The 26,005-nt window shown below is 42.6% G+C and overlaps 5 protein-coding genes across 9 annotated transcripts in view; 2 read left to right on the top strand and 3 right to left on the bottom strand.

Moving 5' to 3' along the window:
* Positions 1 to 2,981, top strand: part of evla (Enah/Vasp-like a) — a 34,580-nt gene extending 31,599 nt beyond the window's left edge. For 2 of the 4 annotated variants that reach the window (XM_086182354.1, XM_086182353.1), the window contains exons 9-14: positions 174 to 201; positions 354 to 396; positions 491 to 551; positions 837 to 894; positions 981 to 1,038; positions 1,177 to 2,981. In XM_086182354.1, coding sequence (XP_086038480.1) covers positions 174 to 201; positions 354 to 396; positions 491 to 551; positions 837 to 894; positions 981 to 1,038; positions 1,177 to 1,214 — 286 coding nt within the window. In that variant the 3' untranslated portion in view covers positions 1,215 to 2,981. The remainder of the gene's footprint in view (positions 1 to 173; positions 202 to 353; positions 397 to 490; positions 552 to 836; positions 895 to 980; positions 1,039 to 1,176) is intronic. The other 2 variants (XM_086182356.1, XM_086182355.1) reach the window with 2 other exon arrangements.
* Positions 1,785 to 7,643, bottom strand: degs2 (delta(4)-desaturase, sphingolipid 2). Its single transcript, XM_086182357.1, has 3 exons — positions 7,469 to 7,643; positions 4,458 to 5,200; positions 1,785 to 3,959 (listed from the first exon to the last, which is right to left on the bottom strand). Exons 1-3 carry the CDS (start codon positions 7,551 to 7,553, stop codon positions 3,816 to 3,818), a joined length of 972 nt encoding a protein of 323 aa, XP_086038483.1. The 5' UTR covers positions 7,554 to 7,643; the 3' UTR covers positions 1,785 to 3,815.
* Positions 7,644 to 8,262: 619 nt separating this feature from the next.
* Positions 8,263 to 12,153, top strand: yy1a (YY1 transcription factor a). The gene is made up of 5 exons (XM_086183486.1): positions 8,263 to 8,880; positions 9,924 to 10,074; positions 10,313 to 10,373; positions 10,573 to 10,731; positions 10,882 to 12,153. The coding sequence occupies exons 1-5, from the start codon at positions 8,382 to 8,384 to the stop codon at positions 11,062 to 11,064; spliced, it is 1,053 nt and encodes a 350-aa protein (XP_086039612.1). The 5' UTR covers positions 8,263 to 8,381; the 3' UTR covers positions 11,065 to 12,153.
* A 41-nt stretch (positions 12,154 to 12,194) lies between these two features.
* On the bottom strand, positions 12,195 to 18,267 carry tpp1 (tripeptidyl peptidase I). The gene is made up of 13 exons (XM_086183484.1): positions 18,133 to 18,267; positions 17,688 to 17,762; positions 17,142 to 17,281; positions 16,769 to 16,919; positions 16,358 to 16,479; positions 16,086 to 16,261; positions 15,770 to 15,968; positions 15,331 to 15,519; positions 14,722 to 14,794; positions 14,402 to 14,522; positions 14,145 to 14,306; positions 13,433 to 13,558; positions 12,195 to 13,230 (listed from the first exon to the last, which is right to left on the bottom strand). The coding sequence occupies exons 1-13, from the start codon at positions 18,231 to 18,233 to the stop codon at positions 13,090 to 13,092; spliced, it is 1,776 nt and encodes a 591-aa protein (XP_086039610.1). The 5' UTR covers positions 18,234 to 18,267; the 3' UTR covers positions 12,195 to 13,089.
* A 436-nt stretch (positions 18,268 to 18,703) lies between these two features.
* Positions 18,704 to 25,636, bottom strand: mis18bp1 (MIS18 binding protein 1). 2 transcript variants are annotated; one of them, XM_086183481.1, is made up of 16 exons: positions 24,776 to 25,636; positions 24,560 to 24,691; positions 24,158 to 24,456; positions 23,598 to 23,674; positions 23,326 to 23,444; positions 23,102 to 23,192; positions 22,839 to 22,960; positions 22,335 to 22,495; positions 22,145 to 22,214; positions 21,426 to 22,056; positions 21,174 to 21,352; positions 20,964 to 21,091; positions 20,709 to 20,854; positions 20,503 to 20,587; positions 20,357 to 20,411; positions 18,704 to 19,162 (listed from the first exon to the last, which is right to left on the bottom strand). In XM_086183481.1, the coding sequence occupies exons 1-16, from the start codon at positions 25,494 to 25,496 to the stop codon at positions 19,062 to 19,064; spliced, it is 3,117 nt and encodes a 1,038-aa protein (XP_086039607.1). In that variant the 5' UTR covers positions 25,497 to 25,636; the 3' UTR covers positions 18,704 to 19,061. The 2 variants fall into 2 exon arrangements, with proteins under 2 accessions (XP_086039607.1, XP_086039608.1); XM_086183482.1 differs by having other exon boundaries at positions 23,598 to 23,671; positions 24,776 to 25,631.
* Positions 25,637 to 26,005: the final 369 nt, after the last annotated feature.

Consider the following 26,005-nt stretch of genomic DNA (forward strand, 5'->3'; position numbering starts at 1 on the left):
ACGCTAAATGAATCCTGCGTGGAGTCCAGGAAACGTCAGACAGCCATTCAGCAACATATTAAAACAACATTTACCATTTGTTTCCCACTCAAAAATAGTCTTATCAGTGTTTCTTTACTAGGAAAAAGATCTTATGGTTTGTGCATGTTCTTATTCCCTCCTCCCTCTCACAGACGGAAAGCTTCAGAGAAACCTGATGAAGTAAGTCAGCCTTCAGATTTATCCTGGGGGGGGCGAATGTACCTATTACGTTATATGTTTAATCCCATGAATTAATATAGTCATATTATTATATTATACTACACCCAGGATATCATAGAATCTCTCTCTCTCTCTCTCTCTCTCTCTCGCAGGATGACTCTAGTGGTCGGGGGCCAGGTCAGCAGAACTCAACAGGTACTGAAAAACATCCCCTGCGCAGATTCTAAATTAGTTACGTGAAAGTCCGCGTTTGTTATAACCTTTAATTATTTAATTACCTGCTCCTTAGATGCTGTGAAGAAGCCATGGGAGCGATCCAACTCTGCAGAAAAGTCCTCACTGGTGTCCAGGTCTGCAATAAGAGTAGAGGGAGTTGAGTTGGGGGTGGGGGGGTCTGAACATGAAATATATTGCGAGCCTTGACTCCAGGCATCCCAGTTTATAGAATTTCATCCTTTGTGTTGCAGAAACTAGGAAAAATGTAGGACATGAGATCATGAATCAGAGAAAATATCTGATTAGTGGTTTTAAACTCACATTAAATTCATTTTAAACAACACAGAACTCTGGACTGTGTTGTCTGATCTCGTGAAGGCTGCGTTTATTTTCACTGGGTTCATCTTTTCACGTTGCAGAGTGAGACCCGTCGGTAGCACTAGCGAAGGCGACACCGAGTTTGACAGGATGAAACAGGTTAGTTTATTTCACCCACAGTCTCACTTATCTAAACGCTTTGTGGGCTTTAGAGATGAAACATCCTGCTCTGTCTGGCTTTACAGGAGATTTTGGATGAAGTTGTACGTGAGTTGCATAAGGTGAAAGACGAAATTATTAACGGTGAGTAATCCGATACCCAGCGTCGATTCTTTACAGCCACAGTAGCAATAAAGCTCATCCACATTAATAATTCATACTAATTCACTCTTCGCCGCTGCTGCGCCGCCGTCATCCTCCAAAATGTTTTCTCTCTCGCAGCCATCAGACAAGAAATCGGCAGAATCAGTACATCCTAATCCCACGGGAACAACGTTAGGAGGAGAGCGGGAGGAGGATCTGGAGGTGGATGGACACGCAGATGCACAGACACGAGGACCAGGGGAATGTTCTCTCAACGTTTCTGTGACCTGAAGTTGCCACGTTGCAGAGATGTTGTGCCAACATTTGAAGTCTGCTGGACAGCAAAACGGACACTAAGAGAGGAGGGATTCACGGGAAGGAGGGAAAAAACAAGAGGGAAGAAGGCAAGAGGAAGTGTGAATGAGGAAAGACGAAAAGAACCGATGAACTCAAGAGGATGAAAAATACCCATGAAGATGAATTGAAGGACGGATGAACATTTGGTGTTGTGGTCCTCTCTGTGCACCTATAGACTCAGTCAGCCCAGTGTTGCAACTCTTTGTTCTCTGTTCAGTCCAAGTCTTAAGAAGAAAATATTTTTGTTTTCTAAGTTTTTACTGTTTTATTATTTAAAAACTGTGGTGATATTGATGACGCTGTTGATGACAATGAGTATTTTACGGATGTTATAGAAGGAGAAAGGAAACTTGCACACCATTTTTGTCAGCCTTTTATTTTATTTAACTTTTTTTTTTTAGTTTATCCCTATTTGATGACAACAAAGCACAATAACGGGCGCAGTGGTGCTGCAGATCCACCTGCCCTCAACTGGCATATTTTAAGAAATTCGCTTTTTATGACCTTGTTCATGCTGGTGTGAGTCTCAAATTTTGAACACCCCACTTAGCCATTTGAAATGATGCCTTTCCTCTACTTTTCAAGACATAAATCTTTTTTTTTTTCTTTTTTTGGGGGGGGGGCAGTTAATCTAGGAAGTCAAAAGGTGTGACTGAAGTTAAGGTTTCTCTCTCTCCACCTGTTCGGGGGTTCGTTCACAAAACAGGCCGGTAGCTGTAAATGTGCCACCTTTGTTCGACCTCGTTCTACATCCATGTAGTATTACATTATTCATCCTATGCTTTGTGACCCTCCCAAGTATGCATGAAAACTCCATCTCTATGAATTAAGTTTTTCATTTGGTTGGAAAAGAAATAATAAAAAACAAAAACAAAAACAAACGGTGGTACATTTATTATAGTGGTTTGTTTCCAGGAAGAATCCCTCTTCTATATCTGAGATGTTGGAACTTGATAACGGTAGCTGAAGATAAGGCGGTTTCTCTGGTAATATGCAAATCTTATCATGATAAGAATGTGCAGAAAGTGAATGGTAGGCCTATGTGATGGTAGTGAAATGTGTCTTTGCCGGAAGGATGTGGTTGAAAATATTGGTTGTTGCATTCTGTCTGCTCTCAAACGACGTTCTGATTTAAAAAAAAAACAAAAAAACTGGAAGTAAATTGATTCAAACAAAAACAATAGACGTGTCAAACCATCTAGACAATACCCTGCTGTGTCTGTGTGTTCACTCATCATCTCCAGCCCTGTGTTCTGGTATGTGTTTGGGGGGGTTTTGTTGTTTTGTTTTTTTTGTTGTTGTTTTTTTTAAATGAGGGTATGTTTAAAATAAAAAGAAGGGTCAGATGAGATCAAGAATAACAACACACACTTGCATTGTTTTTCACTAATATCTCCTTATAAAGATCTTTTATTTCTTTTTTTTTTTCTCTTTGACAACACTAAAATTACTCAAATTTAAATAAGCTGTTAATTAACACAGAGGTTGAGTTGCACCAAAGCTGCACATCGCGGCGGCCCCGGAAGCTCTTGATTCTCATGGTCAGAAGTGCCGATCTGCTAGTTTGTTGTGTGACTTTTGACCCTCTGGAGACTTCCAGCCACCTGCTTATCTTTGTCACTCTTGGCTTTTGTGCTGGATGCACCACCACTGAAATATGGTTGTAGACTTTAATTTGCACTTGAGTAACACAGCTCAGGAGCTAACGCTTGAAACAAGAAAACAGGCAAAATAGAAAATTTAAAAAAAAACAAAAAATCTCCTACAGAGACTGAGTCATAACAGACTTTTATTTTTTTAACTATTTTTTCCCCTATTCTTTATAATCTTTTGCCAGTTTGTTCAATTCCTGACGGGCCGTTGGCGTCTTCGTTCTGACTGGTAAGTTCTGATGCTTATTTTTCTGCTCAGCAGAGACCCTCACAGTGGATGTGAAGTAAGATTTGGTTAAATGAGTTCTTGATGTCTGATATCTGGAAATTCTGAAGTTGCTCTAGTGGTTATGCGCAGGAAACAGTACCACAGACAGTTGAGGCGGTCGGAAACCACATGGGACTGCATGTGATGAGGATTCAGACGGCCGAGTACGGTTGGTTGCCTCAAAAACGTAGATAATGGCATATTACTGTAGTTCTTTAAAAAGAAACGTGATAACTATCACAACTTCTGTTTGTTACAGGAGCAGAAAGGTAATAAATTATGAAGTAAGGAAACTACACAGCCATATCTGGATTCTCAACACGTTCGATTCCCACTTAGCATGCCACTGATGACAGATGAGAATGTCCTCTATTTTCTGTACAGTAACTAAACACGACACCGAATAATTTAACTAAAGAATGACATTTAAGAGTGGTCCATGCATTTTTCTAAATGAAATTCACATTCCTGGTTTCAGGGAAATACAATCAGTCGCACATCTATTCCTGCTTGTTTAGCTTGTACTCCCGTTTGATTCTGGCGTAAGGGCCGATGCTGTCGTCAAACACAAAGTCCCATAACACCCGGGTCCAGGAAGTGTGTTGAGGCAAGGACTCGTAATACTCTGCTGCGATTTGCTTCACCTGGCAACCAAAGCAAAGAGAAAACACAGAGTGGAAATTTAGCATTTGGTTCTGGTAATCAAGAGTTAAAAGTCAGAGGAATTTCCAAAGTAACATATTTTTTTTTTTAATTTGATGATGAATTTATTGATAGTTACATGCTTAGAGTTACTATAATATCGTATAAGCTAGGTCTCTCCAACCAACATGACAAGTTCCTTCTAGAGTTGGGTGTCAAGCCGTGTCAATAAGGCAGGTATCCACTTGAGGTCTGATCTTTGTTTTCAAAGCAGTTAATCAGTAACAAAACCTGTCCTTTCCTCTGATAAATATTTGCAGAAAAAAAATTCTGACATGTGGCATTTGTCGATACCTTTAGTTAGGTTCTGAATGGCAGGAGAGGCCCGTCTTATCACCCCACACCTAGTGGTGATGTAAATGTTCTGATTCTCAACTAATAACGGTCTTGGAAAAAAAAGCAGTCCAGGCTTTCCCTGTTGGTAAAGATCAAAGTCTCACCTGTGGTAGTTTACTGCCAGGTACGCTCGGGAAGTCGTGGTGCTCCATGTGATACCCCACATTGAAGGTGATGCAGTTGAGGGGTCCGTAGTAAGAATATGTCTCATGTCCCTTCAGAAACATGTAATGCTCAGCTATGAAGTGTCCAGAGATGGGATGAAGGCCCATACACAGGACGGATCCTGCGATGAGGTAAACAATGGGCCTCAGCCCCCACAGGTGATAGATCAGCAAGTCCACTGTGAGCTGAACAACTGCATTCTGGACCTCCAGCTGACAAACTGGTTTGGGATTGACCAGCAAGGGTCGCAAGGCATAGAAAAAGGGCTGGAGGAAGAGCCAGACGACCTTCCTGGCCGGGGTACAGAAGAACCAGCCCTCGAAGTCCGTAGGGACATCAACATCGAGTATGTCTACTCCCAGGTACCGATGGTGGTCGATGTGATACTTCTTGAAGGAGGCGGAGTAGGGTAGTCCAATCGGGAGGTTGGCCCACATGGCAAACCAGCGGTTCCACTTTGCCAGCTTATTGCCAAAAGCCACATTATGGGAGATGTCATGGATAGCCAGGGTCAACGAGTGGTTAATGCAGCCGCCGAAGGCATACGCCCAGAAGAAGATCCACTTCCAGGAGAGATCCTGGACCAGGTAGCAGGCTAGGAACTGGGTGAGGACCATGCTCGATACCACCCACTTCAACTGCGGGTCTGGACCCATGAGAGACTTAATCTCTGGATATTTGGCTGAGGAAAGAGAGAAGAATAAATCCAGGAGAGGTCGTATGACAAAAAGAAAGTAGGTTATAAATTTTGGAAAAAGAGAGTGGAAGAAAATTAGAGATTAATTTAATTTCAGGAAAATGTGCACGATGGAAAATATCTCATGAATCCAACAACAACATCAACAACAACAAATTCCCTGACTTTTCTAAATAATCTTTATAAAATCCTTCATCTCAATTTATCATCCAAACAATCGCAGCAGGGCTAAATAACACAACGCAGCCTGTTAGGTGGAACCAGTCCTTCTCCTGGGATGCACCTGCTGACAAAATCTTTTCAACTGGTGGAGGTGATGTTTGGCTGAGGGACATTACACTGAGACTCAAAGGAGTGGCTCTAGCTAGCTTGACTCGCTGTAAAATACAACTGATAGGTTTGGCTAAAATGCAAAGTTACAAGAGGTTTTCTTCGGGGGTGGGGGTGGGGGGGGGGGGTCATGCAGCTCGAACAGCAGCATCGCAGGGAGTCAGGAGAAGATTCCAGAATACAACAACGAGGGACAGAACATGCAAATGTGACTCTTCTTTGCCTTTACATTACGAATGCAAATGCACACTGGGTTCACCTGGGTAACCTACACGCTTGAACTCAGGACATCCCTCTACTGACTAAACCCCCTTTACTCTGTTAATGTTTAGCTGAATTACCTTTTGATCTACAGCGATCCTTCAGTAATGGGAGCATTTTTTTATTTGCCAAGCATACGAGCTTCGGAGCGTTCTTCTTTTGTGGTGTATGATGGGAACTCATACCCAATGAGTCATTTGCTCTATTTATTTTTAACAGTGTTGATAGATTTTCATTTGCTGGCGCCCATGGGGGAGAGAGTGAAATGACTAATCAGACAATATAAAAAGAAGAAAGAAAAAGAGGATACTAGCTCATCTGACACAAATGATTTTAACCACTTTCACTGAAACTTTTAAATCATATTGAGGTACTTTAGCAATAATTTACCCGTTTGAGCTCACTTGCTACTATAACAGCAAGTGTTTACGTCCTTAGAAAATTCCAAATGCTAAAAAAGATTTCTGACATTCAAATTCCGCCAACACTTTCTGGCTGTCAAAAGAGAAGTCGTCCAGATCACAAAACCACATGGAAAACAAAACATTCAAGATTCTAATGTAAAAGGAAGTGAGATCACCTCTGACGCTTGCATCCCTCAGTGATACTCCTCTGAATGGGGTGGAGAATAAAAACAAAAAAAGACTTTAATAATTTAAAGCTCGGTGGTGTCAAACAACCCATCAACCTCTAGATGGTTCTCTGACTCCAGAGAAACCATGCAAATGCTGAACAAAACCCACAAGCAGGTTTCACATGGGTCAAACGGATTTGGGCACCAATTCACAGAATAAATCAGGCAACCTACAGAAACCTGTTCTCGAGGCAGATTTGATATCCTTGCGAGAGAAAAAGGCAGGAAAATTCATCACACGTACTTCAAGTAATACAAATACAAAAGCAGTACAAATATGAATCAACTCATAAATGCAGCGTCTGACTCCCATAAAGCCTTTCTTCTCACTTCATGCACAACAGAGTGTTTGTGTTTGTGCAGACTGGGAATGTGTCTTGTTACTTAGCAAGCCCAGAGGCATTATCAGCTGCAGATGCTAAATGTGTTTATTGTCTTATAAGCCAGAGAAAAGCTTTACCAAACCCCCGACCACCCCGGATCTCTTGAAGAAAAATTACACCAAAGCAAATGCATATGAAATAATGGCATGCGGATAGTTTGGCTTCTAATTTCTCGTTCTGAAAGACTTTTGATTAAAAAATAAATACGTTGAGTAAATGTTAGAATCAGCTGCACAAAGTGGAAACACCCACAACGCTTAAAAATATTCGAAACTTGATATTAATAATTGCAAATTATCACTGGAAGTTATTGCACCGAATAGCAAACTAACATATTAACTTCCCCACTGAGGTTTAATAAAATGTTTCAACAAGTTGGTTCAATTGTTTTTTAGGAATTAATTTAGGTTTCAGAGCAAATCTGAACTCACACGTTCCCTGCATCCATTGTGGACTGATGCTCGTTCAGCAACGGCTAGTAAACAGGTTTAACCGGCTACGAATTTATATGTCGGCTGGGGTCAAAAAAGTGAAACTCGCGCTTTAGGTTCATAACCTACTGTAAGCTTTTGTTTAAGAAAAAAAAGGCACATATTAAGTCGCCCTCCATTAACGAAGGTCGATTATTCTAACAGAAAATCTTACCCAGTATTTCTTTTCTTCTGGAAGTGTGCGGCTGGTCATCGTAAACCCATTCAAAGTCACTTCTTCCACCTGTCGTCTTACTCATGACTAGAATCCTGCCTGTGTTTGAAGCGACTGGCTGCGTTTACTGTGTCATCAAACCCTCGCAGTATCGGGGCACACCCACTCACACCGGTAACATGGTGAAGGTGCAAGGTGTGACCACAAGTCCCTCCCTCTCTCCCTCCCCGACCGGGGCAGGCTGCAAAACTACACCTACTGAGAATGTGGGTAACCACTTAGGTACTTATTGTTGGTGTGTTTTTTTTTTCCTTATTTTAGGTTTGTTTTTTTAAACAATACAAGAAGCAAAAAATATAAAGAAAGCACAATACAGCCAACTATTTTTGCCATCCCGTAAATACGTTAAATTTAAACGCGAAAAAATTACATGTCATGCTGCTCAACTTCACACGTTCATATGCTCATTTTCAATATTTTGGGTTATTTTATTAATTCATTTTTTTTAAATTTAATTTAACCTGCTGCACATCAATTTTCGTTGTCACCATTGTTTACCATCTGTTTTGTTGTTGTTATTGTTTTTACCCCCGTATTACTCAGTCTTTAAAACAATGTTTCATGAGGACTGGGACATGTGGTTTTACATTAATACTTTTGCTTCCGTTAATGATTTTTGTTTGTTTGTTCGGTCACAGTATTAAGCTGCTGGTCATGTTTTATGCGCCTCTAAATTTTTAAATGGAGTGTTAAGTCCAAATCACGCGAGATTTCATAACTAGAGCACAGTGGCGGCGAGAGCATACTAGTGAGGAGTTGTTGTCGGAGAGGGAGGAGGAAGGCTGAGTAGACGGAGGAGAAACCCAGAGCAGGGGTATACAAGATTGAAGTAGGAGGAAAAACAAACTTTAACATGGCATCGGGGGACACCCTGTACATAGAAGCGGACGGGTCTGAAATGCCAGCCGAGATAGTGGAACTGCACGAAATTGAAGTAGAGACAATCGAAACAACAGTTGTTGGAGACGACGGTGAGCACCAGCCTATGATCGCCTTGCAGCCTCTTGACACGGATGATTCAAACTCGATTCACCCGCACCAGGAGGTGATCCTGGTGCAGACTAGGGAAGAGGTTGTGGGTGAGGATGACTCTGAACTACATACAGATGATGGTTTTGAGGACCAGATCCTCATTCCTGTACCCGCCGTGGAGGAGGACTATATCGAACAGACTCTGGTAACTGTCGCGGGGAAAAGCTCGTCGACAGGCCGGATGAAGAGGGCTGGAAGCGGGAAGAAAGCAGGCAAAAAGAGCTACCTAAGCGGAGGAGAAATGGGCAGAAAATGGGAACAGAAGCAGGTCCAGATAAAGACTTTGGAGGGGGAGTTTTCAGTCACTATGTGGGCATCTGGTAAGTTCTCAGTCCTGAGTGAATTCCTGCAAGCTGCCCCCACGCTTTGTTCTCAGCGTGTGTGCCGTAGGACAGGGCCCGGTTGAGGCCTTGTCCTCCGCGAAAGTTGAAACTATTTCCCAGCTAAGAGTCACTTGAATTCCATTTGAAATGTTTTTGTTTTTATGGGAAGCCATGTTTTATGTGTCGATGGGCGCCGCCATATTTCCCCGGTCTAGAAAGTATGGCGGCCCGAAAAAATGGCGTTTATTTGGCCGACGAAGATGGCGGCGAGAGTGGGAATGAGTGCAGCTGGCTCCGCTAGGCCGCTGTGGCGCAGTTCAGTTCAGCTGGCGGAGGTGGTGCCTTCAGGGACCCCTCATTCTTTAGAATGCTGTTGCCTTCAGCCGCTTCACAACTTTTTATTATTATTTTTTAATTACGCTTCGAGTCTACCGGGTTAAAGTGAACAGCGCTGTGCTTGTTTTTTTAATCTTGTCACGAATAATAAATTATGATAGATTATGATATGGATGTGTACCAAATATATGAACGCTGTCTACCCTGCTGGTAGGCTATAGTTTAATTAATGTTAAAAAAAACCCACTTCGACTGTTTTCATCGTTAAATTGTAAATTTTGTAAACTTTTTTATTTTGGCAAGGGAACGCATTTTATCATTCCAATAAGAAAAAGTCAATACTTGACACGGACATTGACTAGAAACTAAATATTTAACGCAGTTGTTTCGCTGTCATTTTTGTATATACAGTGCCACCTTTTTTAATAAATATTAAATAATCTCATATGTTACTTTATCATGTCGCAGGCTGTTGAACAGGAATACGGATTGTTTATGACATTTCGTAATTCTTTATAAAGTAATCGATGATTGTGCCGGTGGGGGCTGTCAGAGAAGATCGTGACAGGGAGATGTACAAACTCCGGGGAAGCCATGTGTCATGTGATGTTGATCAATTCCCTCGCGTGTTCTGGTTGTTTTGTAATTGTTAACACGTTTTCTTTCTTTCTTTATTTCTTTCTTTTAAACTCTTGTTTTTCCAGATGACAAGAAAGACATAGACCATGAAGAGCAGATCACGGGTGAAAACTCTCCTCCAGATTATTCAGAGTACATGACGGGGAAGAAGCTGCCGCCAGGGGGCATCCCAGGCATCGATCTGTCAGACCCCAAACAGCTGGCCGAGTTTGCAAGGTGAGCGCACACGTTTGGGTGCTAAATGCTGGACAGTGCATTTCAGTCGGCCAGTTTCATCCATTTTCATCCATTAAAAAAAGCTTTAAAATGCAGGATCGTGATGAGGAGTACATTTAAACTACATATACCACACTTGGGTGTTCAACAGAAAACTGCAATGTAATATGTTTTCATACTCCCCAAGCAAAATCAGCTGTTGTAAAGTCAATATATTTTTACGTGTTTTTCATTACAGAATGAAGCCAAGGAAAATAAAGGAGGACGATGCACCCAGGACGATAGCCTGTCCGCACAAAGTAGGTGGTGCTCACTCTGACATCATTACTCATATACAGTAAGAACAAGAACTCTGTTATGTCTTCATTGCCCACATTATATATTTTTTAAAACTCTGCCCGTTATGTTGCTCTGATGCAGTTTTGGAAGCTGCACTCTTAAGTGATTATGTCTCCAGGAGGTAGCTTTATTCCGGGTCTCTCTCCTCCTCTTCCCCAGGGATGTACCAAGATGTTCAGGGATAACTCTGCGATGAGGAAGCACTTGCACACCCATGGGCCTCGTGTGCACGTCTGTGCAGAGTGCGGCAAAGCATTCGTGGAGAGTTCAAAACTGAAGAGGCATCAACTCGTACACACAGGAGAAAAACCTTTCCAGGTGGGTTCCTTTCATTGTCTGTTTACCCTTCATGTGACCCGTCAGTGGTAGGAAAAAAAAAAAGTTGCAGTGTGTTGAAATATGTATTTGGCTCAATGCCCTAAGTTGATACACTGATGTTTATTCGACCTCCGTCTCTCTCGTCTCCAGTGCACATTTGAAGGCTGTGGCAAACGATTCTCCCTGGACTTTAACTTGCGCACACATGTGCGTATTCACACTGGAGACCGCCCCTACGTGTGCCCCTTTGATGGCTGCAACAAGAAATTTGCTCAGTCAACCAACCTGAAGTCTCACATCCTCACACACGCAAAAGCTAAAAACAACCAGTGAATCAACCCAGAACCAAACAGCAACGAGAGCGTACACTGGAGGATTTGACCCATATCTCCTTGACAGACAATTAAATGTCCCGTGGCCTGCTTTGTTGTGAGATAAGAAGTCCCCCTTTGTATCGTCTCTAGATAGAAGGCTTAAAAAAAAGACCCTTTCACAAACTTTTTGATAAGGAGGTCGGAACAAGAAACTCGTGAGAACCCTGACCCTCAGGCCTCCTACTCTACCCTACTTTGGCGCTACCTGAAAGGAACAATTTACAGTTTCTTCTTGTGAAGATGTTAATTCATGGTTCTGCACCTAAAAATGTATTTATACCTTAACACAGACAGTTAAAATGTTTTTTGCAGTAGAAGTCAAAACTTTGCATCAAACCTCAGCAATGACAATTTTGTACTTTTCCCTAAGTGTGCATATTGTACACTGACAAGCTCTGTTGTACATAGTGAGAAAGTCCCTGTTGCTCTTCTTTGGAGAGATTTCAGTTTGTTCCCCTTCACGCGAGTGTGTTTGAAGGGGGGGTGGGTGGTCTTTGCATATTTTCATTTTGTACAATGCAATATCAGAATCGTGTAGATAACAGCCATGTGATTTTCAATAGTGATCAATGATTAAAATGTTTTTCCCCCTTGCACTACCAACGGACAGTGTCGTTTTTCGTAACGTTATGCAAAATGTTTTTATGCTCCTCGGGCGTTTCGGTAGCGACGTAGACTGTGACAGGTTACCTTGGCAACTGCAGGGTTTATTTGAGCCTGCCTCCTTTAGTCATTTTATTAAAGAAATGCAAGTTTCACTTTCATTCCAGCACAAACTAAAGTTGCATCAAGTTGTAAAAGCTGGCCTGAACTCTCTGCCAGATGAAATAAGAATTCAGACCAGAGGAGACATCACATCTAAAATCAGTTTATTCGATATACAAGTGCCCAAAATTAACTGAAATGACTGCAAACTCAGTTTTTTCCAGTGTCTTTTTGTTTATTGTGTTCACACATGATCTACCAACTTTATTTCTGCATAGCAGCCATGTTCATATTGCAGATATCTTGAATGACATATTAAAATTTCAAGTTTTTCTAACAGCAACATCGTCATACTATTAAAAAAAAAAAAAATCCTGTGACACCTCAAAGTAAAAATTCTGTTTTATTAACGTGTTCTCAAGCAGTACGACACAGGTAGTCTCACATTGAATACTTAGAAGATTTCAAATTTTAAAAAACCGAGTGCATCCATTCCGGTGGTTCAAACCACAACAAACTCATTTAAAATCAAGTCTTAAAATGGTACTGTTGAACTTCGGCCACATAAAGTATGTTCCTGACTCGTCACATATTTTTAGCATTGCATATTAAGTATGTTTTTGTCATCGAATCAAACTCTCAGCTCATCCCTGCAGAATTGTCAAAAATGGAGAAACAATGGCCATCTCAACATTAATATAAAAGAGTGTGATGCTTATTTTCTTGATCTTATATTATTGCATCTAGTTTACAGACTCATCTAAAAAAAAAAAATAGCCAGAAGTAGAAAAAAATGTGAATCTAGCTAGTGATTGATATGTGTTGCAGCATCATTTGAATGCATAGAAATCAACAATGCACGCTTCCCATTGCTGTGTGTAGTGGCAGTATTTGGTAACAGTTTGCTTCCATCCCCTAAAGGCTGAATGACTTGGCTCAAGTGAATTCAATGAATGAGAGAAATAGCATTGAAGCGTAAAAGCACTTCTCACCCTGATCTTAAGATAACTTAACAGTTCCAAGCGTTTTTTTTGGGGGGGGGGGTTACACTTGTATCCTTAAGAGGCTGATAAATCATTCCAGCAGATCTGATAAATGCATGGTTTTACCCTAACAAACAAAAAGAAAAAGAGGCATAGAGTTCAGGCTTTTTTTTCCCTTCCATCTCCCCATCCTGCCTTTGGTATCGGCCCCTCATTCAGGACCTTGGATGTGTGTATAGTACCTGCTCTCAGAGCAGAAGCTGCTCCGACTCTTTTACCTTTCAGGAATTTCATTTTCACTCAGCAAGAAGCGCAGCCAGCAAAGCAGGGTAATTCGGGGTTCCCCAGCCCGTAACTGGGTCCCAAGATGGTGCAGCACAGAAGCCCTGGCCCTGAACTTGTTCATCCAGACAGCCCAGATGACAACCTTCAGTCACCTGGAGATAAGAGCACAAAGACCGCCACAGACCGGGACCGCATCAGGTTTACTTCCTCCTTCTTACAGGGGGTCCATTATACTTTTACTTTATTCGTCTCATAATTATAAATATTTTACTGTCAGATGTTTATATTAAATGTGATAAAGGTTCATATAATGAGAGTAAAGTATGTTAAGACTAGAATATCAGCTTAACTTACATCAAATATAGCCTGTCCCTTGAGCTTGTAGAGGCGAGGATTGAGGAAGCCCAGGGCAGGCAGACCCTTCAGGAGCCGCTGATCGTTGATGAGAGACAACATTCCACCAACAACTGGGGTCGACGCCTGGAGGCAGGGAGGGAGCGTTCACAGCAGTACATGCTAAATAAATTATATACTCTCTAAACCTTTCATTTTTAAGTAATAGCATTCATTTGTATGATCTTCTGAATAATAAATTGTCAGTCATACTTTATGTTCAGCTTGCTTTTTTTATCCAGCTGTATAGGAGTGGGTATTAGCAAGGACCTCAAGCTACAGTACGTATTGTGATGCGATCGTATCATGATATCCTGATGTACTGCAATATTCTACAGGAACAGATACTGTGTCTTGCAAGGAGAGTTTCCTAAGTTGGTTGTGTTCCCTGCATGTCTAATGGCAACCAGACAAGGTTTGCAAATTGCATTCTCTTCGTTAATCTCGTTTTTTTTTTTTTTTCTTTGTTATTCCCTCTTCTCATTTGGAAGCCAAACTTCCTCCAGATTTAAAGCGACACCTACTGCAACTTGTACTGTATTTACGATCTGAAAATAATATTGAAGAGGTGGAATATCTATATCAGGGGGAAAAAGTATGGTGATATCAAAATGTTGCTGTATCAGCTGTATCCAATTCCCTAAAAATCCTAATCTAGTATGAAATATTTTACCGAGGTCCCAGACACCCAGGGAATGGGCACCCTGTTGCTGACCACCCAGTAGTTATCAGACAGCGCAGCGATGTCTGGATATGCCCTGCCGCTGGTATTGAAGTATGACTGAGGAGGGAGGGATGCTGCTCCGGTCTTCAGGTAGCCCTCTACTGCAGCAACCTGGGGGGGGGGGGGGGGGGGGGGTAAATACACTGTATGACCACACAGTCTGCATGAACAGAGTGAGTAGGACCCAGCGTTCCATCTAGAATTACCTGGTAGTCGGGCATCTTGAAGACATTGCTGAAGCCTCCTCCGCTGATGTAGTCTGTGACTTCATACGTCACCTGAAATGGGTTCTTGAATGAGGTTCCGCCGACTGTGGTCACATATGGACTGGGAACATCAAGAACAGCACGTGGCATTTGGGGATTTTTTTTTTTCATCAAATTCGAAGCTTTTGAATCCTTGAATATGAGGAATGTTCGACAGTTTTGTAATCAATATTGAACTCAAAAGCCTTTCATGTAACACAAAGCTCCACGCAAATGTCCCCAGTGGTTGTTTCAGTAGCCGTGAAGTGTTCATGTGTTACCTTGAGGCAGGAAAACTGGGCCTGAAGGAGTTTGTCTGTTGGCCCATGTGTCTGCAGCCAGCACCACTGTCACCTGAACATACAAGATTAGACCCATTTAAAAAAAGACTTGCAAAACAATATCGGAGGGCTTAACAGTATCAGCTGGCCGCCTCGAAAGTATTACAGTAGAAAAACAAGCACGGTACTGCATAACTTACTGGCACCAGCAGGCACTCATGGCTGCTTTAACACAATACCAGTGTTTTCCTACGTGAGATTACGACAGGCCGCTAAGAACAGAGCAAAGCCAGTGGGTTGACATGTGGCCAACCAGACCAATTCTCACAGACTCTCGCAGGCCTCGGCTCAACATTTACAGAAGTATTGTTTTCACTTCATCTTTCTTTTTAACGCAGCCCACAACAGGAACTGGTTTTGACTAGGTTCCCATAAAAAAGATACAGTTTAACGTGATGAAAGGGTGAGGCATTCCTGCAGACAGCCAAGCTGCGTTTGCTCTCTGACCTTCACATTCTCCTGATGCGATAAGAATGATTTTGAATTTTCTGGAAATGTCGTTGTACGTTTAGATGTAATTTTGTATTATTCCTCCTTTTTTTAACTGACCAGAGGCGAAAAGCAACGAGATGCCTCTGACGCCAGCCTTCATAAACTCGGTGCTGATGCGCGTCATGTAGGCGTCGGACAGGCTGTCCTCATCGTCCCCGTAGCTGATGGTGTGAACCCATGGCAGGTCCGTCATGTTGCTCAACAGAATCATCCACTGAAGGAACGGCTCCTGAGATTCATGACGACCTGGAGAAAAAAAAAAAAAAAAAAAGAATCAGTGGATCAGAATGTGACAGATGTTAGAATATAGACGTGTCGCAATCTTTAAATCATAGCCTACATTTTTACTTGACATCAGGCATTTGTGATGAAGATAAGCAAAGCACAAACTTTTTTTTTTTTTTGCAGGGTTTAGGCTCTCTCATTTTTACTTTGGAGGTGTGACATGTCATACAAGTACACACACTCATGTAACCTCAGGCACAACTTCTCCTACCTGGATTAGTGAAGACCCAAGTGGAGATGTTTGCCCCCGTACTCATGATGTACTCCACATCCAGACTGGCCTCTAGACCTGCCTTTCCTGTTCCCTGAGTGCCCACCACCCGGTCCACCTGGGACAGGTGCTTGAAGCTCCCGCCGTACAGGCTCATGAACTCCGCCAGGTCTGCTGGGTGGTAGTACTGCTCCAAGAACTACAAGAGAAACAGCTAGCTAAAGTGAGAAAGTATTAACAGTCATAGTGAGCTTTTAGCACATGTGCTAATATTTTTATTTTCTCAAAAAGCACAACATTCAACAATTCACCACACCTGAGCGACAGCCTGGCTGTTGTTCTGAGCCGCTCCTACATCAGCTGCTGTCAGGTTATAACGGGCTCTCAACACGTCAGGAGTCACTCCGAGATGCAGCCCCGCTTTGAAGAGCGTTTGCGTCCGTTTGGACGAGGGCTGCTGCCCTTTAGGGGGGAAGCGGTGAAGCCCTCCAACTGTCAGAAAAAAGAGACACTCGGTTATCAATCCAGCAGTGTCAGTAACAAACAGATGATAGCTGGGTATGTTGCAAGTATCGAAACGGTGCCTACTGAAGTCAAGATGCTGGTGGATATCGTCGTGAACAGAGTACGGAGAGGAGGACCTCACTACAGTATGGCCGTCTCTGATGTAACGGTGAAATTTGCTGCCTGGGAGGAGTGACTCAGCAACCCTCGAAACAACAACAACAACAAACAAAAACAACTGATACAAATCTAAAAAGTGTAACATTTCTTCAACAGTTGTTTTTTTTTTTTTTTTAAATCAAATAGCCTGAAAAAAAGATTTATGACTGTCATCAGATTTCAGCCGCAGAAAGAGGAAGTAGCTCATGAAATAAGACAGAGCACATCCCTCTTTGTGCACAGAGGAAAATAGGCAGAAAAAAGTGTCTTCACTGTGTCAAGAGCACGTCAAAACTTTAAACTACTGTTGAGTAAGCAGCAAATAAAGATGCTTACTCTGCAGTCATGGTGCACTGTAAGAAGTCCAGCGTTTGAACAGTCAGGCAGTTTGTAATCCCATGGCTCTGCAGCCAGTGACGCACCGCTTTCTGGGTCAGTTCAGATGGACGCACAAGAGAGGAGACTTCACCCAGTTGGAGGTATTTACCTGAGGAGGAGAGAACAGGCCTGCGTCACTACCTGCAAGGAATGGAAGCTGTTTATAGGACAAAAACAAGGTCAAAGTGGGAAAAAAAATGGTCACGTCCTATCAGTAGAGAGGTATGAAGGAATGAAATATGAATACTCTTCCTGCTTGAATACACAAACAGCTGAGAATCTAATCCAAAAAATTTTAAAAAGCCTCTGGAGATTTTTAGGGTTGCCCTACCATACTGAGCCGAGTCAGGGTCCGACACCACTCCCAGTATTTCTCCCAGCAGGTCAATGTTCCGCTGCTTGAGGGCAAAGGTCAGCTCCAGTTCCTCTGTTGGTCTGACCTGACCAACATGAGTCCAGTCCTCTGGCATCCTGAGGGAAGCAGAAAGAAAATACTAGGACCTTTGACAAAAGCATCTTTATAAGTGTGTAAATTAAAGAACAGCATAAAAAAATGACAAAATTGTTCAGTCTAAGATCAAGATTACATTTGATCAACTAAACCTGACGCAGATACTAATATCAGAATCTCTTTGGGCTGAATATCGAATAACCACGTCAGGAAACCCAAGTCAGTAAGAGTGGTTCCTTCAAAACAACTCAATGAAATGGAAAAAAAGACAACAAACACATTAGGAACACATCTCATCAGTCAGTTTTAAATGGTTAAGGCTTTTATTGTATTATCAGACCATAAAAAGCCAGACATGCATTGTAAAATGTCAAAATTGTGTCATTTAATTCAGGACACAAGGATGAGTTCATGTATTTTGCTCACAAGACATCTTGGTCATATTCCAGGTATCCGCTCCAGACCAGGGAGCTGAGTAAGAACGGGATGAGCACGTTCAGCCTGGCGACAGAGAAACAAAAGAATAAAGATCAACACCTGCGTGGGTGAAACCAGGAAACTAACACGTACTTCAGCAAGGACATTTCAAGAAGTCTATCTTAATATGGTTGGGATTTAATTTTTAAAAAAAGAGAGATAAACAAACGGACTGCCAACGCTGTACTTAGAGCAGAAACACATATTTACAGCAGCTCTAACTTGCAGTGTTAGCCGGCAGCTAGCTATGTAGGTCAGGACAAACGTCAAACACGTCAAACACAACGCGCGCTCCATTCCTGGAGAACAAACGTCAACCGGCGGCTTTGTTTTCGTAAGAAGTCCAGAATAAACGACAACGATTTAAGAGAAAGAAAGAAAAACAGACACTCACGGTGTGTTCATAGTGACCTCTCCCGGTGGTCTACACTCAGCCGCTGTGTGTCTGTTGACTCTCTTGGACTCTCTGCGCTTCGCGCAGGGGTCACATGACATTCTTCACGTGATCAGCTGCAGCGCGTTCACGCAGTGACTGACACGGATTAACCGACGCATCCAAACTGAACCATGAGGGGATGAAAAAGGTCCTTTATTATCACACAAGAGTTCATAGGGTATTTTTTTTCTTTCCTCGTCTTCATTAGGGGGCACCGAGAGGCCATGAAATATAAACTAATAACTAAATTGAGTTTTAAATATTTGCTCTCTATGCCCATTGAAAATGTAAATAAATGAATCTCTATGGCCGCTTTTAGGGCTCCGAATTATCCGGTTTACGTGAATTAAGGTGACAAAAATTCCGTTCGACAGCGTCACAAATTAAACCACACGCCTCCCGTGGCCACATTCTCCACCTGCTGAGACGAGGGTCACCACAGTCACGTGGATAGTAGTACGTTCCAACATGAGTGACGATAATATGAGGATTGAAGAATGTTTAATAAAGTTACACAAGGACAAAAAAATATATATATACATATATATTCTAGAGGACAATAGCAGTAAGAAAATCCTTTTTTTAAAAACAAGTAGTGCAATCATTTGTCTTCTGTTTGAAAGATTTGTTTGGTTTTTTTCCATATATACATTTCAGGTTTTATTTTTTTTTTTACTCGTAAGGATCTGGGGTTCATGGTTAGATTCTTAGCTTACGAAAGAGAAAACAATCCTCAGACTAATTACATGTGAAATAAAAGTTCAACTTTTTATAATTCACTGTTCATGAGGACAAGGCCCCGGCGCCCCTGAGATCAGCTCATTTTAATTTACAAAGACTATTTCATATTTCATTGTATTCCACAGATATTTCAGCACGGCCTCGGATCAGTCATGGTCTGAGAAGTAGAAGTCCTCTTCCTCTCCACTTTCCGACAGCATTCCAGCCTTGTCAGGAAACATCTCCCAAACCACAAAGGTATCGCTTTCTAGTGAAAGGAGACAGAAGTGGATCAAGATAAGCGACATGAACCAAGTTACCAACAGTATTGTTCCTCCCATGATTGATCTTGAGCTACGCCCCGGGGCGCTGTGTTATACTTGTTCATTTCTCCAGCTTTTACTGAAATTGAAGTGGGACAAAACAAGTTTTGAACACTAACGGTACAAAGGTGAGCACGTACCTACCGGTACGAGCAATGAGATACCTCTGAAGAAGAATTAAAAGATTTCACTTAAAAAAATGTTGCTTCTTCAGGGGGTGAACAAACAACAGGTTGAGCAAACAGAGCTTTTCTGCTGCTGTGGAAGTACAAGAAGCTGTTAGAGTTGACAACGTTAGGCGTCGCAACCTTTGCTGATGACGTCGTCTATGTAAAGCAGTGCTGGACGGCTGTTACATCTTCTGACACAATAATTGAACAACATATTTCGCTGAATGATGTCACATTTCAGTGTTCCTCAAACCACCTTGATCCAGTTCATAATACGCTTTATCTCTACATCCTAATATCATGTGCATAGAGGGCCATTTCAGAGAATTAAGGCAATATCAAATTCAAGTAAATCATATATTATCTCTAGCAGGTTCATCAGCCATTCATGTTACGCATGCGTAAATAAAAGTGGAACACGCGTGACAGTAAAGGGTTTTTTTTGGCGAGTTGAGCTCCCATTTTTCCTATCGACAGCGAAACACAGCATGTACACCATTCATAGAGGATTCACATAAAACAGGGAAATGCAAACAATCCACACATTCCACTTCTTCATTTTCAAAAAAAAAAAAAAAAAAAATTATTAGTTTTATAACCAAGTCTAAGTGTACGTGTCAGCAGTCGATCAACTCGTCGGCCACATCAGGGGAATGGCAACAGCTGGGCCTCGGTCTGTCTGGTTAGTCAGAGGAGATAACCAACACGTGTGGATCGAAGGTGTACTGAAGATAGTAATATTTTAAAAAGGAGGAAAGGAGGAGGAAAGGAGGAAATTCTGCTAATTTAACTGGAAACAAATAAAATTGCCTGCGACCACCTAATTGGGAGTGGATAGCATGGATTAACTCGTCGTGGTGAGAAAATACAGTTATCGAAGGGAGGCAGACGGCGATATTGCTTCAAAATCTCGCTGTTTGTTTTGAAGCGGTGTACGCTCGGAATCAGCACAACTCTCAGGTAGCTCACCTGTGTTTCCACATCTTTTTGTCGTTTGTTTAGCCGATGGCGTGGGCGTGAAACTCTGAAAGACACCAAGACGCCAGTTGTGTTGGTATTCATGCTTGGAGCAATCTGACAAGAATCTCTGAGAGTGACAGTCACATAACTGTTACCTTTGGGGGCGCTTGCTTGTAGACGTTGAACCTTCTTTTCTTCATTCTCTTCTGGAGTTGAAAGACGTACCTGTCATCAGTCATCCTTTAATTAAAAATAAAAAAGGCAAGTCAGTTATGTTGGAAAGAGACAAAGAGACATTAGGAATCTATTAATTTGGCTCTTCCATTTTGAGTCGGAGAAGAATAAGCCAGTCAACATGTACCTGTCTGGAGAGCCCATCATTCCCGGAGTGATATGTAGACAGCGAGGGGTCTTCGCTTCAGGGTAAAGTGACGACGTGGGAGTCTTCATGGGCTCCAAGTCTGATAATGTGAAGTCGCACTCTTCACTGGGACACATGGAGGGGATCTATCCATCGTGGAGAGATGGTCACAAACGAGGAAACTCGTCTTAACAATCTCTCGATCACAGAATTCATCGACAACTCGTAAAATACTAAAATCAGAGGGAGACAAACCTCGAAACATTTATTCTGTGCAGAGCTGAAGACGTCCTCTACGTCATCTCTGGGCATGGCCTCCAGGAACTGCCGCACCTGCTGCTTCCTCCTCAGGGTCCCCACTCGCGCAGATATCACAGGAAGATCTGGAAGGAGACAAACTCAGTTCCTATAGACACTTTTTCTTCCGTGCTCATTCCTGAAGCCATGTCCCTGACTTTTCCTTACCTGCCTCTTTTGGGGCCTTCGCCAAGTTCCTTTTAGTTTTATCATTTTTCTTGACAGGAGTCTGATCAGTTCCATGGGACATGTGCTTGTTGTGACACTCCTCTGCAGAACGTGTTCCTACCATTCGCGCCACATTTGTCCAGTACCCTATGATGTGTTTCGGGAAGCTGGACACAGCTCTGGAAATCAAACAAAAACAAGTTGCTACTCTCTACTCTCTCTGTTTTCATAGCGCTGGGACATGGTACCTACTGTTGCAGCGTGTTTAGTTCTGCCTCGCTCCACTGGTCTTCATCTTCCTCTTTGGAAGTGACAGTCTTGACTTTGTTTCCCTTGTGTTTCTTGCTCGATTGGGTCACCTTAAGCGAAGGCTTTGGCGGCGATGATTTTTTGGTGTATTTGCTCTGTTTAGGTTTTGTTTGTGCAGCGTTGTTCTTTTTTGGGACCTTCGCCGTCTTCCTGGGTTTCTGTCCGCTCCCGCCTGAGGACTGACTTGATGGAGAGAACTTCCTGCCCTGCATCCCGAGCGCCTTTGTCCCGCGCTTCTTTTTCTTGACACTAAACTCTTCATCAGATGACTGATGCTGTAATATTTTATCATTATCTGTGGAAGACTCGTTGCAAGGTGGGACAATCCGTTTCTGCTCTCCCAGCCAAGGCTTCTTGGTCTTTCTTTGGGACTTCCGTATTGAGGGCTTCTCAGGGGCTTCGCTTGGGGTCTGTGGGTCCACAGAGGTTTCTTCAGGGCTGCTAGTTCCAGGTGAAATGGAGGGCCTCTGATCAAGAAGAACCTTGGCGGGTTTTCGTTTGCGGGGAGGAGCTTTAGCTTTCCTCAGTGGTGCTGGAGGCTCGTTACTGCTGGTGGACTCGCGCTGTTTGCGGCCTAGAAACAGAAGAATTTGTCAGCACGCATCTCACACCTAATCTGATCATTCAAAAGGGTGGAATACTTTTACTTCACATGACATTACCTTTACTGCAGGGCTGGGGCACTTGGGCAGAGTCCAGAGAGGCCCTCGTAGACACTTTTGAAGTGACATCCTGCAAGACACGTAAATAAATATATATATGAAAAACAGCTATGTAATATTGGATGCAAGACAAAGATGTTTTTGTGATAATTATGAAAGAATGCAAACAAGCTAAATGTTGAACGCTTACAGGGAGGCAGATGGAGGTATCATAACCCTCAAAGATGGTAACATTCATATGAGCGTCCAGAATGACCCTCCCTCCTTTCCAGTACTCCAGCGGTGGCTTGATCACACGACCACTTCGAGACACTCTTGTTGAGGAGGAAGTGGCGGCAGGACAGGAGACCCCTGCAGAAGAGGGGCAGACGTCCAAGTGAATATTCCTGCGCATAGCATTGAGTGTTCCGGATTGAAGGTTTTCTATGTGGGTGCAGGCCCCCCTATGGAGTCTGTGGTGCATGTTTAAGAAATTGATTTGTTCTGGGTGAATTTTAGTCTGTTTCCTTCTTTCCAAGGGTGAAAAACTCATAAATGGCTCAGAACAACAAAGGGTTCCTGCATATTTTTGCTGGTAAATTTCCTTTACTTTTCAGGAACATTCAGCCAACAATACATACTCAGTTAGGGCTGCCACATTTATTCAGTTCATTGTTAGAACGAAAATGAGTTGATGCTTCTCTCCTGCACTTACGCGTCTGTGGCGTGTTTCTCCTGGACTGTCTTATTGGAGTTTTGAGGGCAGAGGAATCCAACGACGTCCTCGCCGTGACCCTTCTCATCTGACGGTTTGATTCCCTGTCCCTGCGGGGTTTCCTGCACCAAAAGAAAATTCATCATTTGTCTTCCATCGTGCAACATTGATTTAATTATTGCAATTCATATATTTTAGGCAAAACCACCAGAAAAAACAAACAAAAAATGTTCATCTTCTCTAACAGCATCGATTATTCTTACTGTCTTGACTCGGACTGAAACTTCTCATTTAGTTCCTTCCAGTTTGGAGGGAAACCATTTTCAAACTTCTTCAAAAACCATCGGGGAAACTCTACAGTGGGGGAAAAAAAAGTGGTCAAATTAAGGAGAAGTAGTTCATGCAGGACGCAAATTTGTAGCGGCCTTTGCAAAACGCATTCTATGCAGTAATGCAGACGCAGGACATGTACTGTACATCAGCTTACCAGACTCAACAAACTTCATCTTGCCCACCAAGATGTAAACCCTGCTGGAGACGGTCTTCAACACAGTGGTGGAAACTCTCTCCACTATGATGTTACTGTTCCACGGTATGTTCTCCTCCCTGCGTGGAACAAATCTCAGTGTTCATATTTAAAAACATACATTCTGCAGCAAAACAATGGGTGTATTACAGAATGGTGTCCCAAACTGATTCCTCTCATAAAATCAGCAAACATACTGAATGGGCCAATCATTTAAATCACCACGCGCTTACCTGTGGAGTCCTCCAACAAACAGGCCGCTGCTGTTCCTCCGGAGGTACCACTTTTTAAGATAAATCACACTCTCCTGCTTAAGAGGAAAACAGGAACCGTATTAAAAAAAAAAAAAAAAAAAAAAAAAGACGAGAAAAACTTCAAAAAATAAAAATAAAACGCATGATTGCGTCGATAAAATGCCAAGAAATTTGGAATAAATGCCTGTGACAATAATTGTTGGGTTCAAAATTATTCTTTAGTCAACTCAACAGTCCAAAACTTCCATAAAACATAAAAAAGCAGCAATTCCTGATGTTTAAGAGTCTGGAATAAATAAACATTTAGCTGGAAAGAAAGAAGACAAACCATAAATCAATAATCACAGTTGGCAATTCACTTTCTTTCTATCGATTAATTTTTGCAGCTCGACTCGACATAAAACTTCCCATGATTCATTGGGAAGACAGTGAATGCCATGACATCACAGATCCCGCTGGTAGCTCGATACAAGTCATCTCCTGTCCAACTCTGCACAAAACACGTTTTCAGATTAAGAGGAATTCACAAGTCAACTCACACTCGGCAAAGTTGTGTGCTGAGGCCACTGGTTGTGGTTAATCAAGGCCTTGTGTTTTTTCGGAATGGAGATTTGCGGCGTGTTAAGGACAAGCGGGTCTTCGAGCAGGACAGGTTGTGATGAGACAGCAGGGGGACAGACATCCTCAGCAGGGTCTGTGTCTGAGTGGCTGTCGGTGGACTCTAATCTGGGCCGGGTGACTGCATCTGCACTTTCTGACACACTTGGAGAGGTGTTGACCTCGAACTCAGCTCTGTCAGCTGAGCAGCCTGGGCCATCATTGGACTGACAGTCACGGCCTGTGCAAAACCCCACATGAATATAAATTTTTTTTTAAATGATTACATTTTAGTGGTAAACATTCTGAATTTAGGCACGCTTTCAACTTCAAAACCCACTGGCCTTTATCCAGGAGCTCACTGGTGCTGCTGAGGACTTTCTTAACTTCCTCTTGCTCTCTTCTGTTCTCCCTCTGCTTCATATAAGCAAACACCTTGGCTGGAGACATCAGCTTCCCCCCTGTGGCACTGCACCCTGTTCAAAATCACGGAGGCTTTAGAAGTTTTAACATCTTAAAAAGGACAAAAGCAAAGAGCTAAAAAGGAGTAAAAATCTCACGTTTCACTGCGGAAGATCCGAGGTGAACTCCACATTGTCCCACATTAGTGTCTGTCTCACTGACAGGCTTTATCTGTTTTGTCTGATCTGAAACGTCTCCTCTCCTCAATCTCTTCCTGATGGGGGAAAACATCGTGGGTGTCTCCAGAGGAGCACATCCCTCCTCAAACGTAGTCCATGCACGGTTATTTTCCAGAGCCTCTTTCTTTACTGGAGTCCAGTAGGTCGCCGTGGAAGCAGCCAGGTCCCTGGCTGGGGGTGCGTCTGTGTGGACCCGAGTTGTGTTGACCAGCGGATGAAATATGGCCGTTGACTCCATTAAATGTCTCTTCTTTGCTGGTGTGTATCCGTGTCTGGACCTGAGGGTGTTGCCTGCCTCGGCGTCGTGTGGTACTTCTTCTACTGACCTTTGAGGATTGCTGGGGCTTTTTGTTGGACTCTTTATAGGCGAGAGAGTCAAGACTTCTGCCTCGCTGGAGTAAGAATCAAACCTCTGGTTCCCCTTCATGTCATCGATCATCCACGGGCTGTGTATCGTCTTCCAGGGCGGATTCAAATTTACTGCCCGAGTCTCTGGAGCATACAGCGGACTATTACCCGTGAAGCCCCCCTCCTTCGCACACATTTCTCTCTGCACTTTGGATTTCAGCTTAGCAAACACCTTGGCCGGAGACTCAGGCCGTGTGTTTGTAAAGAGCGAAATACTCGGATACGACGCCATGGGTCACAGGATACAAAGAAAAAAGAGCACTACTGTGTGCTAACAGCTAGCCCGCCCCGCACATTTCAAATTTCTGATTACCGGCCCCTATTGCTGAACGGAGTCACGTGATATTTAAGGAACACGTCACTTCCTATTGAAAAGAAAAAAATTCAAAAAATTAATTTAAATATCAAATATCTGTTCCAGACAGGTAGCGTTTACCTTTTTGCAGGTTTCGCCCGTTCATTTAAAGAAAGAGCTGATTTTTTTTTAACTTAACTTTTAATCAGTACTGGATCAAAATATCAGTTTTGACGTATTGACATGCGAGAACCCTATGACAAACCTGACACACATACATGCGCATAAAAATATTAGATATTGACATAAAGGCAACGACAATAACCACAAACGCCACTGTGCGAAGGAAGGTTTACATAAAGGCACATATTTTTCTTTCACCAATTTATTAAAGACGCATGAAAACGAACAGCCGGGGGAGGGGTCTCTTGACAACCTAATTTTAA

The sequence above is a fragment of the Aulostomus chinensis genome, chromosome 17 (genome assembly GCF_037954235.1).
Source record: "Aulostomus chinensis isolate RoL2024-O1b breed Wild chromosome 17, RoL_Achi_v1.0, whole genome shotgun sequence".
In the NCBI taxonomy this organism is placed as follows: domain Eukaryota; kingdom Metazoa; phylum Chordata; class Actinopteri; order Syngnathiformes; family Aulostomidae; genus Aulostomus; species Aulostomus chinensis.